This window comes from Pristiophorus japonicus, chromosome 9 (assembly GCF_044704955.1).
Source record: "Pristiophorus japonicus isolate sPriJap1 chromosome 9, sPriJap1.hap1, whole genome shotgun sequence".
Taxonomy (NCBI): domain Eukaryota; kingdom Metazoa; phylum Chordata; class Chondrichthyes; family Pristiophoridae; genus Pristiophorus; species Pristiophorus japonicus.
The window spans coordinates 34990295-35014267 of NC_091985.1; the positions used below are offsets into that span (position 1 = coordinate 34990295).

Below are 23973 nucleotides of genomic sequence, written 5' to 3' on the forward strand. Positions count from 1 at the left end.
TCTCAGAAAACAAACACTGCTGGTGAAGCAATCTGGAAAATAATGTTCAAGTGAACGTGCATAAAAACACACCTCGTTGAGCTTTGACAAATAAATAGAGTGGGAAGATGAGAACTCAGACTTTTGGGCGTGCACTAAATTTCCTCTGAACTTCTTCCATAGGACGAGGAAGTTTCATTAAAATCCCTCCTGCTGTAGTGTGGAATCATTCAAAACTTGAGGTAAACCACTATAGGCTAGAATACAAAGTAGAAACTAAAAATCCAATTTCCCTCCCCGAGAGCTTCCCATTTAAGTACACCTGAAACTGCAATCAAGGCTCACAAAAGACAGCATTGCCCACACACTTCCAAATACACATGTACTGTAAATAGCCCCACAGGATGCTTGTAACTGAAGTGTAGAAGGACTTGGCCTATCGATCAATTTCAAACACTGAATGATCCAAGACACAGGTCCCCATTTAAGGGAATGGCAGCAATCAACCGATTATATCAAGACCAATTGTAAATCAGTCAGTATGGGGTGTGTATTTGAAACATAGAAAATAGGTGCAGAAGGCCATTCGGCCCTTCGAGCCTGCACCACCATTCAATACGACCATGGCTGATCATTCCCTCAGTACCCCTTTCCTGCTTTCTCTCCATACCCCTTGATCCCCTTAGCCGTAAGGGCCACATCTAACTCCCTCTTGAATATATCCAATGAACTGGCATCAACAAAACTCTGCGGCAAGGAATTCCACAAGTTAACAACTCAGTGAAGAAGTTTCTCCTCATCTCAGTCCTAAGTGGCCTACCCCTTATCCTAAGATTATATCCCCTGCTTCTGGACTTCCACAACATCGGGAACATTCTTCCCGCATCTAACCTGTCCAGTCCCATCAGAATCTTGTATGTTTCTATGAGATCCCCTCTCATCCTTCTAAACGCCAGTGAATAAAGGCCCAGTTGATCCAGTCTCTCCTCATATGCAAGTCCAGCCATCCCTGGAATCAGTCTGGTGAACCTTCGCTGCACTCCCTCAATAGCAAGAATGTCCTTCCTCAGATTAGACGACCAAAACTGAACACAATATTCCAGGTGAGGCCTCACTAAGGCCTGTACAACTGCAGTAAGAGCTCCCTGCTCCTATACTCAAATCCTCTAGCTATGAAAGCCAACATACCATTTGCCTTCTTCATCGCCTGCTGTACCTGCATGCCAACTTTCAATGACTGATGAACCAAGACACCCAGGTTTCGTTGCACCTCCCCATTTCCCAATCTACCGCCATCCAGATAATATTCTGCCTTCGTGTTTTTGCCCCCAAAATGGATAACCTCACATTTATCCACATTATACTGCATCTGCCATGCATTTTCCCACTCACCTAACCAAGTCACCCTGCAGCCTCTTAGCATCCTCCCCACAGCTCACACCGCTACCCAGTTTAGTGTCATCTGCAAACTTGGAGATATTGCACTCAATTCCTTCATCTAAATCGTTAATGTATATTGTAAAGAGCTGGGGTCCCAGCACTGAGCCCTGCGGCACTCCACTAGTCACTGCCTGCCATTCTGAAAAGGACCCGTTCATTCCGACTCTCTGCTTCCTGTCTGCCAATCAGTTCTCTATCCATGTCAGTATATTACCCCCAATACCATGTACTTTGATTTTGCACACCAATCTCGTGTGGGACCTTGTCAAAAGCCTTTTGAAAGTCCAAATACACCACTTCCACTGGTTCTCCCTTGTCCACTCTACTAGTTACATCCTCAAAAAATTCCAGAAGATTTGTCAAGCATGATTTCCCCTTCATAAATCCATGCTAACTTGGACCGATCCTGTCACTGCTTTCCAAATGCGCTGCTATTTCGTCCTTAATAATTGATTCCAACATTTTCCCCACCACTGATGTCAGGCTAACCGGTCTATAATTACCCGTTTTCTCTCTCCCTCCCTTTTTAAAAAGTGGTGTTACATTAGCTGCCCTCCAGTTGATAGGAACTGATCCAGAGTCGATGGACTATTGGAAAATGATCACCAATGCATCCACTATTTCTAGGTCCACTTCCTTAAGTACTCTGGGGTGCAGACTATCAGGTCCCAGGGATTTATCGACCTTCAATCTCATCAATTTCCCGTCGAATAAGGATATCGTTCAGTTCCTCCTCCTCACTCGACCCTGGGTCCCCTAGAATTTCCGGAAGTTTATTTGTGTCTTGCTTCGTGAAGACAGAACCAAAGTATTTGTTCAATTTGTCTGCCATTTCTTTGTTCCCCATTATAAATTCACCTGAATCTGACTGCAAGGGACCTACGTTTGTCTTCACTAATCTTTTTCTCTTCACATATTTATAGAAGCTTTTGCAGTCAGTTTTTATGTTCCCTGCAAGCTTCCTCTCATACTCTATTTTCCCCCATTTAATTAAAACCTTAGTCCTCTTCTGTTGAATTCTATATTTCTCCCAGTCCTCAGGTTTGTTGCTTTTTCTAGCCAATTTACATGCCTCTTCCTTGGTTTTAACATTATCCTTAATTTCCCTTGTTCGTCACAGTTGAGCCACCTTCCCCATTTTATTTTTACTCTAGACAGGGATGTACAATTGCTGAAGTTCATCCATGTATTCTTTGCAGCCTGCAGAAACAGCTAGCCAATATTAACCCAGTAGTGCTGTGACCAGCTAGGAAGAATCCAATATATAAACAAGTTAAAAATGCTTCATTTCTGTAACAGCAACACCACCACATTTATATAGTGCCTGCAACGCAGAAACATGTCTCAAAGCACTTCACAAAAGCAAAACCAAAAACAGTCATCCACCAAGGGAAGAAATAATAGATAGGGTAACCAAAGTTTGGACAAAGAGAGGTTTTAAAGAGAGGGAGAGGTTTAGGGCAGAGAATGGGGCCTAGGTTCGGCCGCCAATTGTGGAGCGAAGGAGGGAGGTGCGTAGGGTGTGGGACACACAAAAGGCCAGCCAGAGTCAGAAGAATGGAGAGTTCAGTGGTGGTTACAGTACTGGAGGAGGTTAGAGAGATATGAAAGTATAAGTATGTAGGGAATCAAACACAATGATGAGAATTTTAAATCTCAGGCATTGGGGAACCAGAAACCAATGGAGGTCAGCGAAAACATAACTCATGGTTAAGTAGGAGTTGATGCGGCCAGCAAACATTTGGATGAGCTGAAGTTTATGGAGGGTGGAGAATGAGGACCAGCCAGGTGAGGACTGGAATAGTCGAGGCTGGATATAACAAAAGCATGCATAAGGACTTCAACAGCAGATAAGCAGAGATGGGGTGGAGGTGGGCAATACAGGTTGAACCTCCCTTATCCGGAATCCTTGGGACCTGGCATGTTCTGAATAAGGGATTTTTACGGACGAAGTGTGGTCACATTAAACTGGATGGTACAGGTACTGAGCAAGGGGATATTGGGGCTGGCTGGCTTGGGGGTCGGAGTGCGGTAGAGAGATCATTTGTGGGGGGGGGGGGTTTGCGAGGTCAGGTCAACGACTGCAAGAGTCAGCAGTGAGGAAGGACTTCAATTTGTTTATGTCGGAGTTCTGCGCATGCGCCACCCGGTGGCCGGAAATGGTTCTGGACGAGGGGTGGTTCCAGATAAGGGAGGTCTGGACAAGGGAGGTTCAACCTGTATTACATAGGTGGTCATTGTGATGGAGTATTGGGTGGGAGGCTCAGATTGGGTTTGAATCGGACACCAAGTTGCGAAAGTCCGGTTCGGCCAGAGATGGTATCGGGGCGGGGGGGGGGGGACCGTAACCTATGACATGGGTACAGAGTTTGTGATGTGGGGGAAACACTGATGATGGCTTCAATCTCTAAGAAAATTGCAGTTCACCAAGACTGCATTCTGACAACACAGCATGCAGTAATTCACAATGTCTTAAATGGCACCGAAATCAAATTCATTAACAGAATTAAAGCATGCTGTAAATTAAGGTGTGTAAAATGTGGTCTTCAAAAATTCTCAGCTTTGCAGATTGAGCAAACAAGATTGCATTTTCAATTTTGACTGTTTTGCTGTACCTGTCGGACTGCAGCTTCCAGGTGCGAGTATGCTGGGCTGCATCCCCATGGTGCTGCTGGTGCAGATGTTGTGGATGTCGCCTCTGCTGTTGCTCCTGCTGAACCTCCACCCAACATGGAGGGACCGTGGCTGAAAATCGTGGGGTCAGCGTCTCAAATCTAGTGAGCTCCACCAGTGATGTCAATACTTCTGCAGAGAAAGGCTGGTCCACCAACAGGTCAACCCCTACAAGGAAGATGAAAAAGCTCAAGTACATAAGAAATGGGAGCACGAATAGGCCATTTGGCCCTTCGAACCTGCTCCGCCATTCAAGATCATGGCTGATCTGATCATGGCCTCAACTCCACTTCCCCGCCCACTCCCCATAACCCTTGACTCCTTATCATTCAATATATTCAATGACCCACTCTCCATTATTTTATTTATTTATTTTTTTTTAAAAAGAGGCCAATACTCTGGAGCAGCAATACCATTTTTACTCAGAATTAATTTGCATTGCCACAAGCAGCACCACACAAACTCCTCTGACCAATTTTCAAGAAAGAAAGAAAAAATTAACTCCATACCAGAACCATCCCAACAGACATACACATTGAAAAATCTCAAACAAAACCGATTACCTTCATGGAGTCACAGTCAAGCTCAATATCGGTAACACCTAATGTCATGTTGCATCCTTCTGTGCTTACAAAAACCTTATAACAGTATAACTGATTGTAGAAAATAAAATTAACTCTGGATTTATAGTCTCAAGGTGCTCATTTTCATTTCTGGTACAGTGCAAATTTGCTTCAATGGTCAGGGATTTAAAATGAGTAATTATATACAAATGGAAACATCTTTATTTTTAAATTAAACCAATGACAACATTCCTTTGAGTAAAAACTAGTTAAATCTGATTTATGAAAGTCTCAACAGTATGTGATTCTGGATTCCAGTTTGCTCAAGCAAAATAAACCCATAATCGACCTGTCCACAGTCTCGAATTGTCGGATTGCTTGTCTGACATCCAGTTCTAGATGAGCAGAAATTTTCTCCAATTGAATATTGGGAAGATCGAAGCCATTGTTTGCGGTCCCTGCCACAAACTCCATCCCTAGCCACCGACTCCATCCCTCTCCCCAACTTCTGTTTGAGGCTGAACCAGAATGGTCGAAACCTCGGGGTCATAGAAATTTACAGCACGGAAGGAGGCCATTTCGGCCCATTGCACCCGCGCTGGCCGACCAACAGCTATCTAGCCTGATCCCACTTTCCAGCTCTTGGTCTGTAGCCTTGTAGGTTACGGCACTTCAAGCGCTTTTTAAATGTGCTGAGGGTTCCTGCCTCTACCACCCTTTCAGGCAGTGAGTTCCAGACCCCCACCTCTGGGCTGAATATATTTCCCTTCAAATCCCCTCTAAACCTTCTACCAATTACGTTAAATCTATGCCCCCTGGTTGTTGACCCCTCCGCTAAGGGAAATAGGTCCTTCCTATCCATTCTAAAAAGGCCCCTCACAATTTTATACACTTCAAAAAGGTCTCTCCTCTGTTGCAAAGAAAACAACCCCAGCCTATACAATCTTTCCTCAGCTAAAATGTTCCAGTCCAGGCAACATCCTGGTAAATCTCCTCTGTACCCTTCTAGTGCAACTTTGTTAGTGCCTACTTTAGGGAAAACTAAAAATAGGGGACAGTGTCTCAGAATAAGGGGCCACCCATTTAAAATTGAGATGAGGAGGCATTTTTTCTCTCAGAGGGTTGTAAATCTGTGGAATTCTCTGCCCCAGAGAACTGTGAAGGCTGGGTCATGGAATATATTTGAGGAGAGAGACAGCTTTTTGAGCGCTAAGGGAATGAAGGGTTATGGGGAGCGGGCAGGGAAGTGGAGCTGAGTCCATGATCAGATCAGCAATGATCTTATTAAATGGCGGAGCAGGCTCGAGGGGCCAAATGACCTACTCCTGCTCCTAGTGCTTATGTTATGTTCCACCTGCCCAGCTTCATTCCCTAAAACCAAGTCCAGAACTGCCCCCTCCCTTGTTGGGCTTGCTACATACTGGCTAAAAAAATTCTCCTGAAAGCATTTTAGGAATTCTGCTACATCTATACCGTTCACAATAATTCTATCCCAGTCATTAGGGTAATTGAAACCCCTACTATTACTGCCCTATTATAGTCATATTTGACCCTGAAATGAGCTACCGACCACATATCCGCAGCATAACCAAGACCGCCTATTTCCACCTTCATAACTTCGCCTGTCTCTGCCTTTGCCTCAGCTGACCGCTGCTGAAACCCTCATCCATGCCTTTGTTACCTCTAGACTTGACTATTCCAACACAATCCTGCCTGGCCTCCCACATTGTACCCTACGTAAACTTGTGATCCAATACTCGGCTGCCCATGTCCTAACTCGCACCAAGTCCCGCTCACCCATCACCCGTGCTCGCTGACCTACATTGGCTTCCAGTTGAGCAATGCCTCGATTTCAAAATGCTCATCCTTATTGGCCTCGCCCCCTCCCTAGCTCTGTAATCTCCTCCAGCCCCACAACACCCCCCTCCCCCCCCACCTCTAATTCTGCCCTCAAGAGCATCGCTGATTATAATCGCTCAACCATTGGTGGCTGTGACTTCTGCTGCCTCGGCTCCAAGCTCTGGCACTCCCTGCCTAAACCTCTCCGCCTCTCTACCCTCCTTCAAGATGCTCCTTAAAACCTACCTCTGAACAAGCTTTTGGTCACCTGCGCTAATTTCTCCTTGGTGTCAAATTTTTCAATCTCAATACTCCCATGAAGCGCCTTGGGATGTTTCATTACATTAAAGGCGCTATATAAATACAAGCTGTTGTAATCTGACAACACATCCTGTCCAGGTTCAATGAAAATTCAAAAAAGCTATCATCTTGAAGCGGTGTTTCAGGAAGGTTTATGGATGTGCGACCTGACACATTGTAATATGCTAGTTTACAAAAAAAGAGTCGGATGCAAAGAAATCACTTAACTGTGGTGAAAATCCAAAATATTAAATTGCTGATGCACCACTTTTGAGACATACAGGAACAAGTCTTGCTCTGACCCCATCAATTTATTGAAAAGAACTGAATATTTATGATTAAGTTTGCTTACTATATAGAAATGTGTATTATGGAAATAAAACTAAATGCTCATTGACGGATGAGGAAATAAGGCCGTCACCCTTTCTCAAAAAAGCAGAGACATGGAAATATTTAGAAAACACTATTTTTAATGAATTCTCACTCGAATGAAAATCTGAGTTTACGCCACTGAAAGGATTTCTGACTGTCCACCTCCACCTTTCCCAGAGAGATTTATTTATATCCCTTTCGCTGTCCACCAACCCCACTCTCTTGGGTATTACAACCCATACCTGCTAGAATAAATCAAAATCTGGCCCTTGCCTCCCCACTACCCCCCCACACTCCCTCCCTCTCTGTGCAGCTTGCTAGCAATGGCCTGTAACGCACCATTAAGAGAGTCCCTCACAGCTAACTGCCTCCTTTTCAGTTACACTGAACTTGCTCTAATGACCTTTATTATGAAAAGTTTGCATTTTTTTTTAATAAATGTCTTGCTCTGCAAATTCATTCCTTTCTTGTGCCCTCAGTCACAGGGGTCCATTCCATTCATTTCTCCAATTGTTCACTTTTGACAAGATTAAAAATTCACCATAAAAAGAGCTGCATTCACATATTACTTTTATAGAGAGACTTCTGTAGGAAAATGTGATTGCCATTTTGGTACAGCAAGCTTCGATAAACAGTTATGAGAGGAATAACCAATTAATCTGTCTTTGGGCACGTTTATGGAGGGCAAAATTTTGGCCAGAACAGAGAAATACTACAGGTTATAACACAGGCTCGATTTCTCCTCTTGCCCTCCCCTACGACTTCTAGTCTTATCTGAATAACTAAGCAAAGGCCAAGCATCTCTCCCTGCAAGGAAGGAAAGGAATAAAAATATTCCACCACAAGAATTGATGCGGAGTTGGCACCCAAGGACTGAACATACATGAGAGGCAAGGCAAATACCTGACCACTTCCTCGATATCAAAATTCTTACCTGCAATTCCAGGACTAGAAGGGTTAGATGTGTGTCTGCTTCCTTCGGACAACTGATCTATCCCTTTAGGAAGGTTCCCATCCACAAATATATCGGTTTCATCTGTATCTTCATAAGTCCCTCCAATCTGAAGGAAATGAAGTTCTCCACCTTTTTTTTTAAAAAACAAAATATAATTTAATCACAGCAGTCACCAGTTCCATTTCCCAACTTGAGTGGCAAATTAGCTCAGCCAGTAGACATCTCTATGGATGCATTCACTGCCCTTCCTCAATCAGCCTAATTGAACACATACACAAGACTGTGCACAAGACTGTGCTGCAAACCTGCTATTAAGGATTAATCAGTGAACGGATTTATCCAGTGTACCTCAATGTCCACCCAATCAAGATAAGGATCATCAATATCAACTTGATGACAGCTATTCTCAATCTCCAAAAGTGCCCTTAAAGTACATCCCTGCAGCTGGTAGCCAGATTATTTTTGATCAGTCAACTGAGTAACTTTTGCTGTAGGATAATCATAAATTGCAACCAAGAAAACTGCAGATTACAATCTACAGACTTGGTTTAAGAATTGAAACTACATACCATTCCATTAGCACCATAAAATGATTCCAGATACTGTCGATTGGTGCCATTTCCTCCAAATGCAAACAATTTAATATCCCGACAAACCAATATTCCTGTTGACTATAAATTGGCAAAACACACATTGCTTTTACTGCATTTAACAATGCAAAAGCAAAGTAATTTGAACCAAATTATTTCAACGCTCATCAACGGAGCGAAGCCTATAATTAATGACACTAGCAGATTGATGCAAACGTTATTGGGATTGTTCCTCTATTTCCCGCTCTTCTGTATGGCTGAGACGTGGACCATATACAGTAGACACCTCAAATCGCTGGAGAAATATCACCGCAAGATCCTGCAAATCCCCTGGGAGGATAGACGCACCAATGTCAGCATTCTCAATCAGGCCAACATCCCCAGCATCGAAGCACTGACCACACTTGACCAGTTCCGTTGGGCGGGCCACGTGTCAGGCATGCCTGACACAAGACTCCCAAAGCAAGCGCTCTACTCGGAACTCCTACACAGCAAGCGTTCCCCAGGTAGGCAGAGGAAACGTTTCAAGGACACACTCAAAGCCTCTTTGATAAAGTGCAACATCTCCACCAACACCTGGGAGTCCCTGGCCAAAGACTGCCCTAAGTGGAGGAAGAGCATTCGGGAGGGCACTGAGCACCTTGAGTCTCGTCGCCGAGAGCATGCAGAAAACAAGCGCAGGCAGCAGAAAGAGCGTGTGGCAAACCTGACTTCCCACCCACCCTTTCCTTCAGTGGCTGTCTGTCCCACCTGTGACAGAGACTGTAATTCCTGTATTGGACTGTACAGTCACCTGAGAACTCACTTTTAGAGTGGAAGCAAGTCTTCCTCGATTTCGAGGGACTGCCTATGATTGATAATTAATGACACTAGCAGATTGATGCAAACGTTATTGGGATTGTTTCTCTACTTCCTTTGGGAAAATTGCAAACATGTATTGGTAAACTCTAGTGCCAAATCAGATTGTTAAATTATTTATTAATCCTTCGCCTGTCAGATTGTGAAGGTATATTTCTGCTCCCGCCCCACCAGCACCCTGCCCCCACCTCCCATGGCCAGGTCTTATTGGCACTGCGCCTTCTCTTCCAAGTACATTCTGTACCGTCACCACTACAGAGCCAGTTGTCCTTAGTCTGTCAGTCACCTCGACACCCAGGTCTATCCTGATCTGCTCTGGGAGGTCGACCTGTGCTGCACAAGGTTTGGTCGGAATTCCTGATTTTGAAAAACGATGAGACGATCAGAAATTCCCATCAACAGTATGCAGAAGCATTTTATCTTCTAGAACCATAGCATCATCAGGTGAAAGCCAGGAGTGGTGGTGAAGGGGAAGCCGTGGAGGGGAGCTGGACAATTTTCACAGGGCAGTACGATTGTCACCGATTCCGCAATAAAAACACGTCTAATTTTTCAGTGGTCATGGCCAATAATGACCAACAAGGATTTTTGAAGCAAATGGTCATGCCTTACAAATCTAATGGAATTCTGTAAAACAGAAATCAAAGACAAAGGCAGCCTAGTAAACAAAACAAAACCGATCATAGTTTTCAGAAGATCTTTGGTAGCATTCTGCATAATGATTATAAAAACGATTAAGGCTCAGAATTAATTGGAAATTAGCTAATTAGATTAACAACTAGCTTGGCAATAGACAGTTGGTGGCAAGATAGATAGAAAAGCTTTGGTTTTCTACAGCACTGCCTTTCTACAGGATATGATTATGTGACTATTGCTGTTCCAACAACTCAAACCAGAATACTTCTGAAGCAAGATATGAGCTGATGACACCAAGCTAAGTGCTCAGGTCAATAGCAAAAGACAGGCTGATTATAATTCCAAGGAATCGGAACTTTTTACATTAATGGCTTAAGCAATGTCAGATGAATTTTAATGTGGGAAAATGCAAGGTTATTGTATAATGGAATAGGAAACTTGGTTAAGACATAAAGCCATATTCCTGTACTAAAATGGAATAAGATTTAGGAGTGATTGATGATCAAGGAAAGTTCCCAGTCAACACATCCAATCATGGGTGAGGTTGCACCTCAAGGGCATGTGCAGAAATCCAGAATCCAAAGTCAATGCTAAACCATCTATGCATTGCAGAAGGCTAGCTTTTCTTAGCGTGTCAATATTTTGCTAAGCTGTGCGGCCGCAGAGTCATCTGCAAAGATCCACACAGGCCGCTCACCGGCTTTTGTGTTCTAGATATAGTGAATGTGCAAAAATGTGAATGGGCTGCGCATTGGGGAAGGCAGGCTGTGCAGGAGGCAGTGCGGCTTACAGGTGGCACTGGTGTGTGTGTGACCCTGTGTCATCTGAAAACCCAATTCTAACTCATTCTGTGTCACTTTTGTTTGATGGGAAGTAAAAATCAAATGAGTTTGGACCCACCCAATATTGCAGAAATTTGTTAACAAACAAAAAGAAACAACTTGAAGGTTCTAAGCAGTACTGAGGGAAGGAAGAGACAGTATGATTTTACTTAGTGACTAAATTTTAAGTGATGTTGAAGGGCTGCAAGCTCAGAAGCAAAACCGAGTGCCAAACACTACTCTCAAGCAAAACCGAGTGCCAAACACTACTCTCAACCAAAACCGAATGCCAAACACTACTCTCAATTATGACTTCAACTTTGAAACAATCACTTCATTTATATAGTCCTTCTTACCTAGCGCTCTGAGCATTTTACATGCAGGACACAGAGCGGGTAATTGAGGAATTTAGGTGGGGATACAGAAGATGTGGGCATTTGACCAAAGAGCAAGATTCACCAGTCTCAATGTCACGTCTATTGATGGGCACCAATTGAGTGTACACACATAGGAGGACAGGGGGCTCTGGTCCCCAAAACACCATGTACATTGTGTTAGATCAGTCTGTAAGCAGTTAAGTGATCCATCCAGATGTTGATTAGATGATTTGTCCTAGCGAATGGATCAAGTCAATGCAAGGGTAAAAATTGGAGGATAAAAGCCACTGGTACAGGGATACACATAATAAACAAATTACTTCAACACTTGCATCCTAAAAGTTAGCCCAAAAATCAGTTTAGGTTAAAACCTTTAATAATCAGAGATCTGCAGTCAAATCCCAATCTCAGTTGGAATTTCCACAAGGATCCAGTTTTCTAATCTTAGCTAAATTATTTGGGGAAAAGCCAAGTAAACTAAAGGCTCTTTCCAACCATCAATGAAGCACATTCGCCTTTTACCTGTATGCAACCCACCCCACTCCCACATGGAGCGACTGCACTAAAAGTTCCATGCAAATCACCTTAGGCTGTGGATGCTGAGTCGTCGAGTATATTCAAGACAGAGATCGATAGATTTTTGGACTCGGGAATCAAGGAATACGGCGATCGTGCGGTAAAGTGGAGTTGGTGTAGAAGTTCAGCCATGATCTTACTGAATGGTGGAGCAGGCTCGAGGGGCCTACTCCTGCTCCTATTTCTTATGTTTTTGTGTGTACTGTAACCAGGGGCCCCAGTCTAAACTCAACAGTTAAAATGTTCTTGCGATCTCATGAGAAAATCAAATGTGCATTTCCCCTCGAGATACTGGTTGTGAAGTCAATGGGATTGATGACTTCTGGGGACGAAAAGGTTCATGTCCATTCATATCAGTATGGCAGCAATATACCACTAATAATTGTGTGTTGATACTACAGCTACAATTGCATACATAGTGACCACTAGCCAGTAAGAATTAGCAACCATACCGACGCCCCCAACTGTGTTGCAGGCTCGTCAAGTTTTCCCCAGTAATGGAAGATGCATTCTTCGGAAATTATAATTTTACTGTCTCAAGAGATAATCATTAGAAATGAAAATCTGACCCACACACAAAGCAGTAATATGATCAGGTAATAATGTTTTTCAGGTGGACTGTTACTAACTGAAGTCAGAGATAATGCCAAAGAAATCTTTTTCAATCTTCATGACACAGATTATAATGTGTGTGTTCGGTAGTTTGATGCACAATTGAACAGCAATTTAAAAATTTAAAATCAGTATCATAAAGGTAGAAAATTAAGCTGTTTTGCATTATCCTGGACAGATTCAAGCTCTAGGTTTAAATGATGCATATTGTAGTCAACATATTGTTCTAGCCTGTCTTCAACTTTTATATTTCATGAAAGAATTCAAACCCACTCAGCATTTCGGAATTAAATTTAGTCAAACAACTTGATAGTACTTTTATAGTAGTACAAACCCCAAGGCACTTGAGGTCATGGACAAGCAGCAGTAAAAAAAAAAGAGGAACTGAATAGCAAGGTGGAGGGCGAGCTCCAAAACATTAAAATTGATGATTGAAGACTCTGCTGTGGATTGCTGATCCAGGGGTTTGGGATTGGGGGGTGGCGGGGGGGAAAGAGAGAAAAAGAGGGGGAAATTGGAAATACATAAGGGGTCAGAATCAGAACCCGGAAGAACATTGGCTGTGATTTAGAGCTGGAGGAAGCTTCAGGGGCAAGTTGGAGCGAGGCCAAAGAGGAGTTTGTAAAATGAAGACAAGGAATTTGGACTTGGTGCATTGGGAGAAAGGAAGCTAACAAAGGTCAACAAGGATTTTGTAATGAACAGGATATGGTCAGGAAGCCCACAAGAACATCACTGAAGTGGCGTCCTTGTTACCTCCAGACAAATATTTCAGCAGAATGGGCAGAGCTGGGGTGAGGGGTGGGTAGGGAATCAGGCAGACGTGATTTTATTGAAACTCATAATATTCTGAGGGGACTTGACAGGGTAGATGCAGAGAGGATGTTTCCCCTCGTGGGTGAATCTAGAACTAGGGGGCATAGTTTCAGAACGGAAATGAGGAGAAATTTCTTCTGAGGGTTGTTAATTTTTGGAATTCTCTACCCCAGACAGCTGCGGAGGCTGGGTCATTGAACATATTTAAGGTGGAGATATGCAGATTTTTGAGCAATAAGGGAATAAAGGGTTATGAGGAGCGGGCAGGGAAGTGGAGTTGAGGCCAAGATCAGAGCAGCCATGATCTTATTGAATGGCGAAGCAAGCTCGAGGGGCCGAATGGCCTACTCCTGCTTCTATTTCTTATGTTTATATTGCATAGTTGGAAGCAGACAACTATGGCGATGGATAGAATGTAAAGTTTGAGATTTAGTTCAGGATCAAAAAAGATACTTAACTTTTGCAGCCTCAGCAACAACAGAGGAAGGAATATAGTCAGGAGCAAGGATAGTTTTTTTTTGGTTGGTTGCCGAATAAGATGGCTTCAGTCTTCGTAACATTCAACTAGGGAATGTACTGGTTAATCCACAACTTGATATCAGACAGTGATAAAATAAGAGATTGTGGACTTAAAGATGTGCCGAGAAGAGCCAGATGTCATTAACATACACATGAAAGCTGACCCTGTGCCTATGGATGCCATCCTGGGTGGTGGGGGATAATGTGAATGGGGAAGAGATGGAAGTCCAAGGACGAAACTGTGCGATATTATGGATGTGACTGTAGGGGAGAGAGAAGCCAGTGCGAGATATGCTGGCTGTGTTGGAGCAAATAGAAGCGGAGCCACACGAGGGCAGTGCTGCAGGAAGAACATGGAGGAGAGGCAATGCAGGAGAACGCAGTGCTTGACTGTGTCCTCGGAGAATCAAAAGACAAGGAAGAATAACGCATCATGGTGGCAATCAGAAAGGCTGTCGGTGACTCTGATCAGCACAGATTCAATGCTGTGAGCAGGAAGGCAGACCGAATGGATTGAAGCAGAAAATTGCAGCTGAAGTGAGATGGAACTAAATGGCTAGGAGTTAAAGAACCTTCGAAACGAAAGTGAGGTTAGATAGTATGGAAAGTTTAAGTGGGCTTTTTCCTCCCCAAGAGAGATTAATGACAGCAATTTTGAAGGCTAGGGAAACAATAGCTATGCAAAGGGAGCCATCAACAATGGCAGTGAGCACTGAGGCACTGAAAAGTAGGCCAACCAGATGTTTAGTTTTGCATACAGTCATTACACAAACTGCATGCCCCTATAGCCCACAATTTCTGTAAAATAAGGGACACATGGAGGCCTATGCCTATGTTCTTTCCTCAAAGAATTTCTGATTTTTAATTCTGCCGTGAGAAGTTGGTGATTGAAGCAGAGGCAATTCCCACACAGGACAGATGGGGATAAGAGAGAAAAAAAAAACAGATGGTCAGCTATCCTGGAATATTTATATAGATCACCTTGCAGCTATAATGGGCAGAGACCTTCAATCCATCTCCTAAAGAGACATGGTCTACAGAACAGATGGGGAAATAGTGCAGAAAAGATGCCACATGGGAAAATTCACTGCATTGCTCTTATAACTAACAGATTCCAACAGAAGCACATTGAACAAATGATGCTTCACTCATACCAAACAATGTAACTGAATTCATGGGTATCTACTACCTACATCAATATACATAGATGACCTGGAAGAGGGGACAGAGTGTAGTGTAACAAAATTTGCAGATGACAAAGATTAGTGGGAAAGTGGGTTGTGTAGAGATTTAGATAGGTTAAGCGAATGGGCTAAGGTTTGGCAGATGGAATACAATGTCGGAAAGTGTGAGGTCATCCACCTTGGGGGGAAAAAAAAAAAAAACAGTAAAAGGGAATATTATTTGAATGGGGAGAAATTACAACATGCTGCGGTGCAGAGGGACCTGGGGGTCCTTGTGCATGAAACTCAAAAAGTTAGTTTGCAGGTGCAGCAGGTAAATGGAATGTTGGCCTTCATTGCGAGAGGGATGGAGTACAAAAGCAGGAAGGTCCTTCTGCAACTGTACAGGGTATTGGTGAGGCCGCACCTGAAGTACTGCGTGCAGTTTTGGTCACCTTACTTAAGGAAGGATATACTGGCTTTGGAGGGGGTAGAGATGATTCACTAGGCTGATTCCGGAGATGAGGGGGTTACCTTATGATATAGATTGAGTAGACTGGGTCTTTACTCGGAGTTCAGAAGGATGAGGGGGGATCTTATAGAAACATTTAAAATAATGAAAGGGATAGACAAGATAGAGGCAGAGAGGTTGTTTCCACTGGTCGGGGAGACTAGAACTAGGGGGCACAGCCTCAAAATACGGGGGAGCCAATTTAAAACCGAGTTGAGAAGGAATTTCTTCTCCGAGGATTGTGAATCTGTGGAATTCTCTGCCCAAGGAAGCAGTTGAGGCTAGCTCATTGAATGTATTCAAGTCACAGATAGATTTTTAACCAATAAGGGAATTAAGGGTTACGGGGAGCGGGCAGGTAAGTGGAGCTGAGTCCACGGCCAGATCAGCCATGACCTTATTGAATGGCGGAGCAGGCTCGAGGGGCTAGATGGCCTACTCCTGTTCCTAATTCTTATGTTCTTATGTACTCAGCATGCAAGGCATTGCTTCTCTGGCTGTTGATATAACTACATTTATATAGCCCTTCTCACCCAGCATTCATATCATTTTTCATGGAGGAAGCATTGGGCACTAAGCCAGAAATTTTTGAGTGAGTGAAGTTTTCTTTACTCTGATTCTTCTCCCATATACAGTCTCAGGCCCTGCCGAATTTAACAGCAAGGCCTGAACAACATTTTGCTGCTCAGTTTCCCGCCTGCAGTCATCTGGTAGGCATGCCTTGCCGCACAAGGCCGCAAAGAGGGAGGTTTGGAAGGCCAGAGATCAACGGAGGGGGCCTCAGAAAACTGGAAATTGTTGGAAGGATGGATGTTTTGGGGGGGGGGGGGGGGGGTCACTGGGGCTTGGCAAGGTAGGATCCAGCAGTTATGTGGAAAGGCAGTTAGCACCTGGATCCAGCAGTCCTCACCTTCCTTTAGCTGCCCAACTCTTGTCCCGCCTGTTACAACCAGAAGTGGGCAAGTTGGGGTCAGTATTCAGATTTTTTAACACTTCAACCTCCCACTTGTTTTTTGAGGTTAAAATTCCCTATGTGCGAGGATAAGCTCCCTGATCACTCGCAATACCATCTAGTCTGTCACCAACTGGTGTGTCTGAGCAGACCATCTAATTCCAACGCGAGGGAAATGGTGGGGGTGGGGGGGCTAAGAAAGAGGCAAAGAGGAGGAGAGGAAAAAAACAACTCCTCACAATATTGCTACTGCATGATACCTACAGTTAGAGTAGCACAGGCCTGGCTATAGGCCTGTGCCTTTTATCAGGAAAAAGGAGCGTTGGGTTGAGATAAGTGTGTCCTGTTGCGGTTCTAAAATATAGGAAGAACTTAACAGAAATAAAAGATAATCACTAATCCATTATGTAAACGGAGAAGTAAAAGAATAAACAGATCTTGAAGATATTTTGCTGTTACCACAGGGCACTGGTCAGCTTCAAAGAAATGTAAAATCCCCAATTCATTCATATTTACACTTTGTATAAATGAGTATACGTCCCAACAAGCTTGTGCAGCAAGTGACAGAACATATCACGTTCAACACAATACCCAATCATGGAAGTGAACCTTAGACATTTTAAAAATTACACCAGAAGGGTAAAAAAAATGCCCATAGACACTTTGGATACGGGAAACCTTTCAAGCCAAGAGTAGAAAATTCCATAGAAAGCCTTGGCTTTTAAAGCATTACACTTTTCTATAAGACAAAGTTGTGTGAAACTTTCTTACCATAGGTGCAAGCACAAAGTCTGTCTGTTCCAGAGCAGTACACCACTGAGATAAAAGGATCTAGCTCATTACTGCTCTCTTTTCTAGGCGGCTCCACTTTAGCCAAAGTTTCAAAGTTTGAGAGATCTAATATTTTTATAAATCCTCCCTGAGTAGTAACTACCAAGTGCCCCAGATTAGATGCATCAGATTTCCTTTCTCTCACAATCCCATTTTTTGAAGCCAAAGACGTTTCATCTATGATTTCCTCGCAGTCATCTTCTCGATTATCCAACACATCTGGTGGAAGTAATATTAGTGAGGTAACTGCATCCTGTGGATCCTCGATATGTTGGACTTTAACAGGCTGCTCTTCTAAAGTTACTATCCTTGTGCTGTAATTCATCTTATAAAGCAGAAGATAACCGCCACTCAGATTTCTTTGCTCAGGCTGGATTATGAGTGGAGTTTTTGTGTCAGTGGGAGACTCTTCCTGAAGAAAACCAATGTCTGCATTAATCCCTATGGTTAGGTTGGATTCTAAATCTCCTTTACTTCTATTACACAGTGCCGAGTTCAATTTGTTTAAATTATTCAAGGCCTCTACTTGACTTATTGCACTCAGGGATGTAACGGGACAAGTCCGCAGTCCTATCAAAAGATGAATTCCATCAGCACAGGGCGTGATAGAATCAACATGGAGGTTCTCCTCTTCAGCAAACTTTGGCAGCCGCAGGCAATGGACGAGGGCACCAGGTTTCGGAACCAGTGAACTCCATTTATCAGAGTCTACAGAGGCAAGGTTGGCTGCAGCATCAGCAAACTGCTGAATGTACGTCATAGGAGGGTCCTGCAACAAGAGTTGTTCCTGGCTATCTAATTCCATTTCTATTATCTGTGGAACAGTGAAACCTTCATCGTGTAAACTTTTACTGACAAGATTGTTCATTTGTGCAAAAACTTTACCTGCCTTTTCGTCAGATTCTTTAATACTATAAAGCAACAATAAAGGCAAGGTCCTTCTTACTAATGGTGAACTCAGCTCAGAGTTACTGCAGGATTCATTGTCCATAGTCACTTGCTCAGACACACTTTCGCCTTGAGTCCTGCTTAAAGAGTCCAGAGATCTCCGCGAGTGACTACTAATAGGAGAAGCAGCAGCAGATTTGTAAGATAATAAAATTCCTGCTAATAAACATGGAAAGGGAATGTTGTGCTGCTCAGCATGCTTTTCCTTAGTTTTGTCACTCTTGTTGTTGACAGTGGATGTGTTGCCACCCAGCTCCTCCAGATCCTTAACAGTGTCCTCAAGCACATTTGCCACTATTTCCCACTGAAGTTTTTCAGGCTGCTGGAGAATACTCAGTGCGGTCACATCCATGCTGACGTCCATGCTACACTCCTTCTGAGAAGTATGCCCTAATAAAAATAAAATGTTCATGTTAATATTCTAAAACACCAGAAAATACTGCTAGATGTGTTACTTCTAGATTAATAACTACTACAACTCAGCACAATAACAGCTGTTATGTCATCCTCCAAATCTGGCATTACATGTTCTCGTGACCTTTGGTTTCAGTGGGTTCGAGTTCAACTCCAACTCCAGGGACCAGAGTACTAAGATCTAGGCCGACACTCCAGTACAGTATTGAGAGCGCTTCGGCTATGACGTTTTTCACGTGGACTTAAGAGATCCTATGGCACTATTTTGAAGAGGAGCAGGGGCGTTATTCCCAGATCCTGGCCAATAGTTATCCCTCAATCAACATCACTGAAAACAGTTGATCAGGTCATTATCAGTGCTATTTGTGAGAGCTTGCTGTGCACAAATTGGCTGCTGCCTTTCCTACATTACAACAGTGACTACAGTCCGGAAAAAAATAGTATTTCATTGGCTGTAAAGCGCTTTGGGAAGTCCGGTGGTCGTGAAAGGCACTATACAAATGCAAGTCTTTCAACCTCCCTGCAGTGGAAAGCAAGCAATTCCACCGTTACAAGCAATTTGCAATATTATATCCTGCTACTCGGTAGCATATCCACCATGTACCTTCCCTGCCTTACTCACAACCAGATTTACCACAAAAAAATTTAAACATGAAATGTATAAAGCAAATACAACTCCTAACAAATCAGCAGTCTGTTTTACACTCCACCCAATTTCCTTTTTCATGGAAGGCTTTTTGAACCATAGAAACATAGAAAATAGGTGCAGGAGTAGGCCATTCGGCCCTTCGAGCCTGCACCGCCATTCAATAAGATCACGGTTGATCATTCAGTACCCCTTTCCTGCTTTCTCTCCATACCCCTTGATCCCTTTAGCCGTAAGGGCCATATCTAACTCCCTCTTGAATATATCCAATGAACTGACATCAACAACTCTCTACGGTAGGGAATTCCACAGGTTAACAACTCTGAGTGAAGAAGTTTCTCCTCATCTCAGTCCTAAATGGCCTACCCCTTATCCTTAGACTGTGTCCCCTGGTTCTGGACTTCCCCAACATCGGGAACATTCTTCCTGCACCTAACCTGTCCAGTCCAGTCAGAATTTTGTATGTTTATGAGATCGCCTCTCGTCCTTCTAAACTCCAGGTGAATACAGGCCCAGTCGATCCAGTCTCTCCTCATGTCAGTCCAGCCATCCCAGGAATCAGTCTGGTGAACCTTCGCTGCACTCCCTCAATAGCAAGAATGTCCTTCCTCAGATTAGGAGACCAAAACGGAACACAATATTCCAGGTGAGGCCTCACCAAGGCCCTGTACAACTGAAGACCTCCCTGCTCCTGTACTCAAAACCCCTAGCTATGAAGGCCAACATACTATTTGCCTTCTTCACCACCTGCTGTACCTGCATGCCAACTTTCAATGATTGATGTACTATGACACCCAAGTCTCGTTGCACCTCCCCTTTTCCTAATCTGCTGCAATTCAGATAATATTCTGCCTTCCTGTTTTTGCCATCAAAGTGGATAACCTCACATTTATCCACATTGTACTGCATCTGCCATGCATTTGCCCACTTACCTAACCTGTCCCAAGTCACCCTGCAGCCTTTTAGCATCCTCCTCAAAGCTCACACCGCCAGTTTAGTGTCATCTGCAAATTTTGAGATATTACACTCAGTTCCTTCATCCAAATCATTAATGTATATTGTGAATAGCTGGGTCCTTGCACTGAGCCCTGCAGGACCCCACTAGTCACTGCCTGCCATTCTGAAAAGGACCCGTTTATCCCGACTCTCTGCTTCCTGTCTGCCAACCACTTCTCTATCCACGTCAGTACATTACTCCCAATACCATGCGCTTTAATTTTGCACACCAATCTCGTGTGGGACTTTGTCAAAAGCCTTTTGAAAGTCCAAATACACCACATCCACTGGTTCTCCCTTGTCCACTCTACCAGTTACATCCTCAAAATATTCTAGAAGATTTGTCAAGCATGATTTCCCTTTCATAAATCCATGCTGACTTGGACCGATCCGGTCACTGATTTCCAAATGCGCTGTTATTTCATCTTTAATAATTGATTCCAACATTTTCCCCACTACTGATGTCAAGCTAACCAGTCTATAATTACCCATTTTCTCTCCCTCCTTTTTTAAAAAAGTGGTTACATTAGCTACCCCCTAGTCCATAGGAACTGATCCAGAGTCGATACACTGTTGGAAAATGACCACCAATGCATCCACTGTTTTCTAGGGCCTCTTCCTTAAGTACTTTGGGATACAGACCATCAGGCCCCAGAGATTTATCGGCCATCAATCCCATCAATTTACCACCTAAGGATATCCTTCAGTTCCTCCTTCTCACTAGACCCTCGGTCCCCTAGTACTTTCAGAAGGTTATTTTGTGTATTCCTTCGTGAAGACAAGAACCAAAGTATTTGTTCAACTGGTCTGCCATTTCTTTGTTCCCCATTATAAATTCACCTGAATCTGACTGCAAGGGACCTACGTTTGTCTTCACTAATCTTTTTCTCTTCACATATCTATAGAAGCTTTTGCAGTCAGTTTTTATGTTCCCTGCAAGCTTACTCTCATACTCCTATTTTCCCCCTCCTAATTAAACCCTTTGTCGTCCTCTGCTGAATTCTAAATTTCTCCCAGTCCTCAGGTTTTCTGCTTTCTCTGGCCAATTTATATGCCTCTTCCTTGGATTTAACACTATCCTTAATTTCCCTTGTTAGCCACGGTTGAGCCACCTCCCCAATTTTTTTTTTTTACTCCAGACAGTGTAATATCTCCAAGTTTGCAGAGGACACTAAACTGGGTGGCGGTGTGAGCTGTGAGGACGCTGCTAAGAGGCTGCAGGTTAACTTGGACAGGTTAGGTGAGTGGGCAAATGCATGGCAGATGCAGTATAATGTGGATAAATGTGAGATTTACCACTTTGGTAGCAAAAACATGAAGGCAGATTATCTGAATGGCGGCAGATTAGGAAAAGGGGAGGTGCAACGAAACCTGGGTGTCATGGATATATCAGTCATTGAAAGTTGGTATGCAGGTACAGCAGGCGGTGAAGGCAGCAAATGGCATGTTGGCCTTCATAGCTAGGGGATTTGAGTAGAGGAGCAGGGGGGTCTTACTGCAGTTGTACAGGGCCTTGGTGAGGCCTCACCTGGAATATTGTGTTCAGTTTTGGTCTCCTAATCTGAGGAAGGACATTCTTGCTATTGAGGGAGTGCAGCGAAGGTTCACCAGACTTGATTGCCGGGATGGCAAGACTGACATGAGGAGAGACTGGATCGACTGGGCCTGTATTCACTGGAGTTTAGAAGAATGAGGGAATCTCATAGAAACATAAAATTCTGATGAGTCTGGACAGGTTAGATGCAGGAAGAATGTTCCCGATGTTGGGGAAGTCCAGAAGCAGGTGTCACAGTCTAAGGATAAGGGGTAAGCCATTTAGGACCGAGATGAGGAGAAACTTCTTCACTCAGAATTGTGAACCTGTGGAGTTCTCTATCGCAGAGAGTTGTTGATGCCAGTTCATTACATATATTCAAGAGCGAGTTAGATATGGCCCTTATGGCTAAAGGGATCAAGGGGTATGGAGAGAAAGCAGGAAAGGGGTACGGAGGTGAATGATCAGCCATGATCTTAGTGAATGGTGGTGCAGGCTCGAAGGCATCTATTTTCTATGTTTCCATGCTATGGAAAGTGGTAATTTGGGTGGAAAAGTTCTTATTTTGATCATACCTGTTGCTGAATCTGTTCTGGAATGCTCTTCGCTATCAGAATCTTCCAGCTGATCGTCACTATATTTAAAAAAAACACTTTGGTGAAGCAAATGCAACATGAGCTGCATTATGACATTTCCAGCAGCTGGATTGTCAACCTGAAGCAACCATTCAGAAAACAAAATTCAAAACTTTTACTCCAATTCGTTCATTACCTGTCACCTTCTAATTTCGGTATATCAGAACAACTGGAAGAGTCTTCCAGCCATGCCAGTGTTGGTCTCCGGGATTCACTACCTGGTGCATGTTCCACCCCGGGTATAGAAATCTGCCTCAAGATTGCTGCATCATAAGGATTGATGTCAAATTTCAAATGAACCTAGATTTAAAAGAAACAAGGTAGTTAAAAAAGTGTCTCGGTGCATAAACCAGATGATGCTTTCTGGCACAGCAGATGAAGTCTCCAATCCACAGCGCCACGGATTGGTAGCATGCGGGATCCTGGAAATAATTCACCCACAGAAATGTCATTACGATTTATCCACCTTGTAGCCAGTTTCAGACTGGCAGAGGCCTGGGAGTAGGACACCCATCCTTAGTCAGAGAGGTTATCCAATAACTTGAAAAAGGAAAGACAGTACCTTTTACAAAGTCTTTAGAAATGTAATACACACATTTCTCTTGGTACTTTATGGTTTGCTTTGGGTTTCTCTGCAAATTGTACAGAATGATGCACCTTTCATAGAAATTGCCCAGTACAATTTGACTTTGTAAATATTTGACCAAATGGCAAGTAAATACAACAAAATTCTGCTAATGACTTCCCATTGCTCTCCATTCCCCAATTATATTAATTACATCAAGTCACTTACTTCAGGTCTATAGCACTTGATTTGTTTGAAGACTAATAATTTCTTGAAAAGAAAGTCAAGAAACGGTCAGTAAAGCAAAAATATTTAAAAAGCTTAATGGCTAAAGATTGGGCAACGGAGTAGCATAGTGACATTTCTTCAAGAAAGAAAAATGCGAGAGGAGCAGAGAAAAAGAGCAAGCTGCATTTATATAGCGTCTTTCAGGACCTCAGGATGTCCTTAAATGAGGTACTTTTGAAGTTTAGACACTGTTGTAATATAGGGAACATGGCAGCCAATTTGCACAGTAAGCGACAATTAGATAATGACCAGATCGATCATAAGAACATAACATAATTATTAGGAGCAGGAGTAGGCCATTCGGCCCCTCAAGCCTGCTCTGCCATTCAATGAGATCGTGGCTAATCTTCTACCTCAACTCCACTTTCCTGCACTATCACCATAACCCCCGATTCCCTTAATATCCAAAAATCTATCAATCTCGGTCTTGAATATACTCAACAACTGAGCATCCACAGCTTTCTGGGGCAGAGAATTCCAAAGATTTATCACTCAGTTAAGAAATTTCTCATCAGTCCTAAATGGTCGACCCCTTATTCTGAGACTGTGACCCCTGGTTCTCGA

General features: G+C 43.4%; 1 protein-coding gene across 5 annotated transcripts in view; it reads right to left on the reverse strand.

Moving 5' to 3' along the window:
* Nucleotides 1–23973, reverse strand: part of birc6 (baculoviral IAP repeat containing 6) — a 326307-nt gene that overhangs the window by 250369 nt on the left and 51965 nt on the right. For all 5 annotated transcript variants that reach the window (XM_070889262.1, XM_070889261.1, XM_070889260.1 and 2 more), the window contains 5 exons: nt 22693–22856; nt 22497–22555; nt 17324–18721; nt 8101–8250; nt 4035–4260 (listed from right to left, as the gene is read on the reverse strand). In XM_070889262.1, coding sequence (XP_070745363.1) covers nt 4035–4260; nt 8101–8250; nt 17324–18721; nt 22497–22555; nt 22693–22856 — 1997 coding nt within the window. The remainder of the gene's footprint in view (nt 1–4034; nt 4261–8100; nt 8251–17323; nt 18722–22496; nt 22556–22692; nt 22857–23973) is intronic.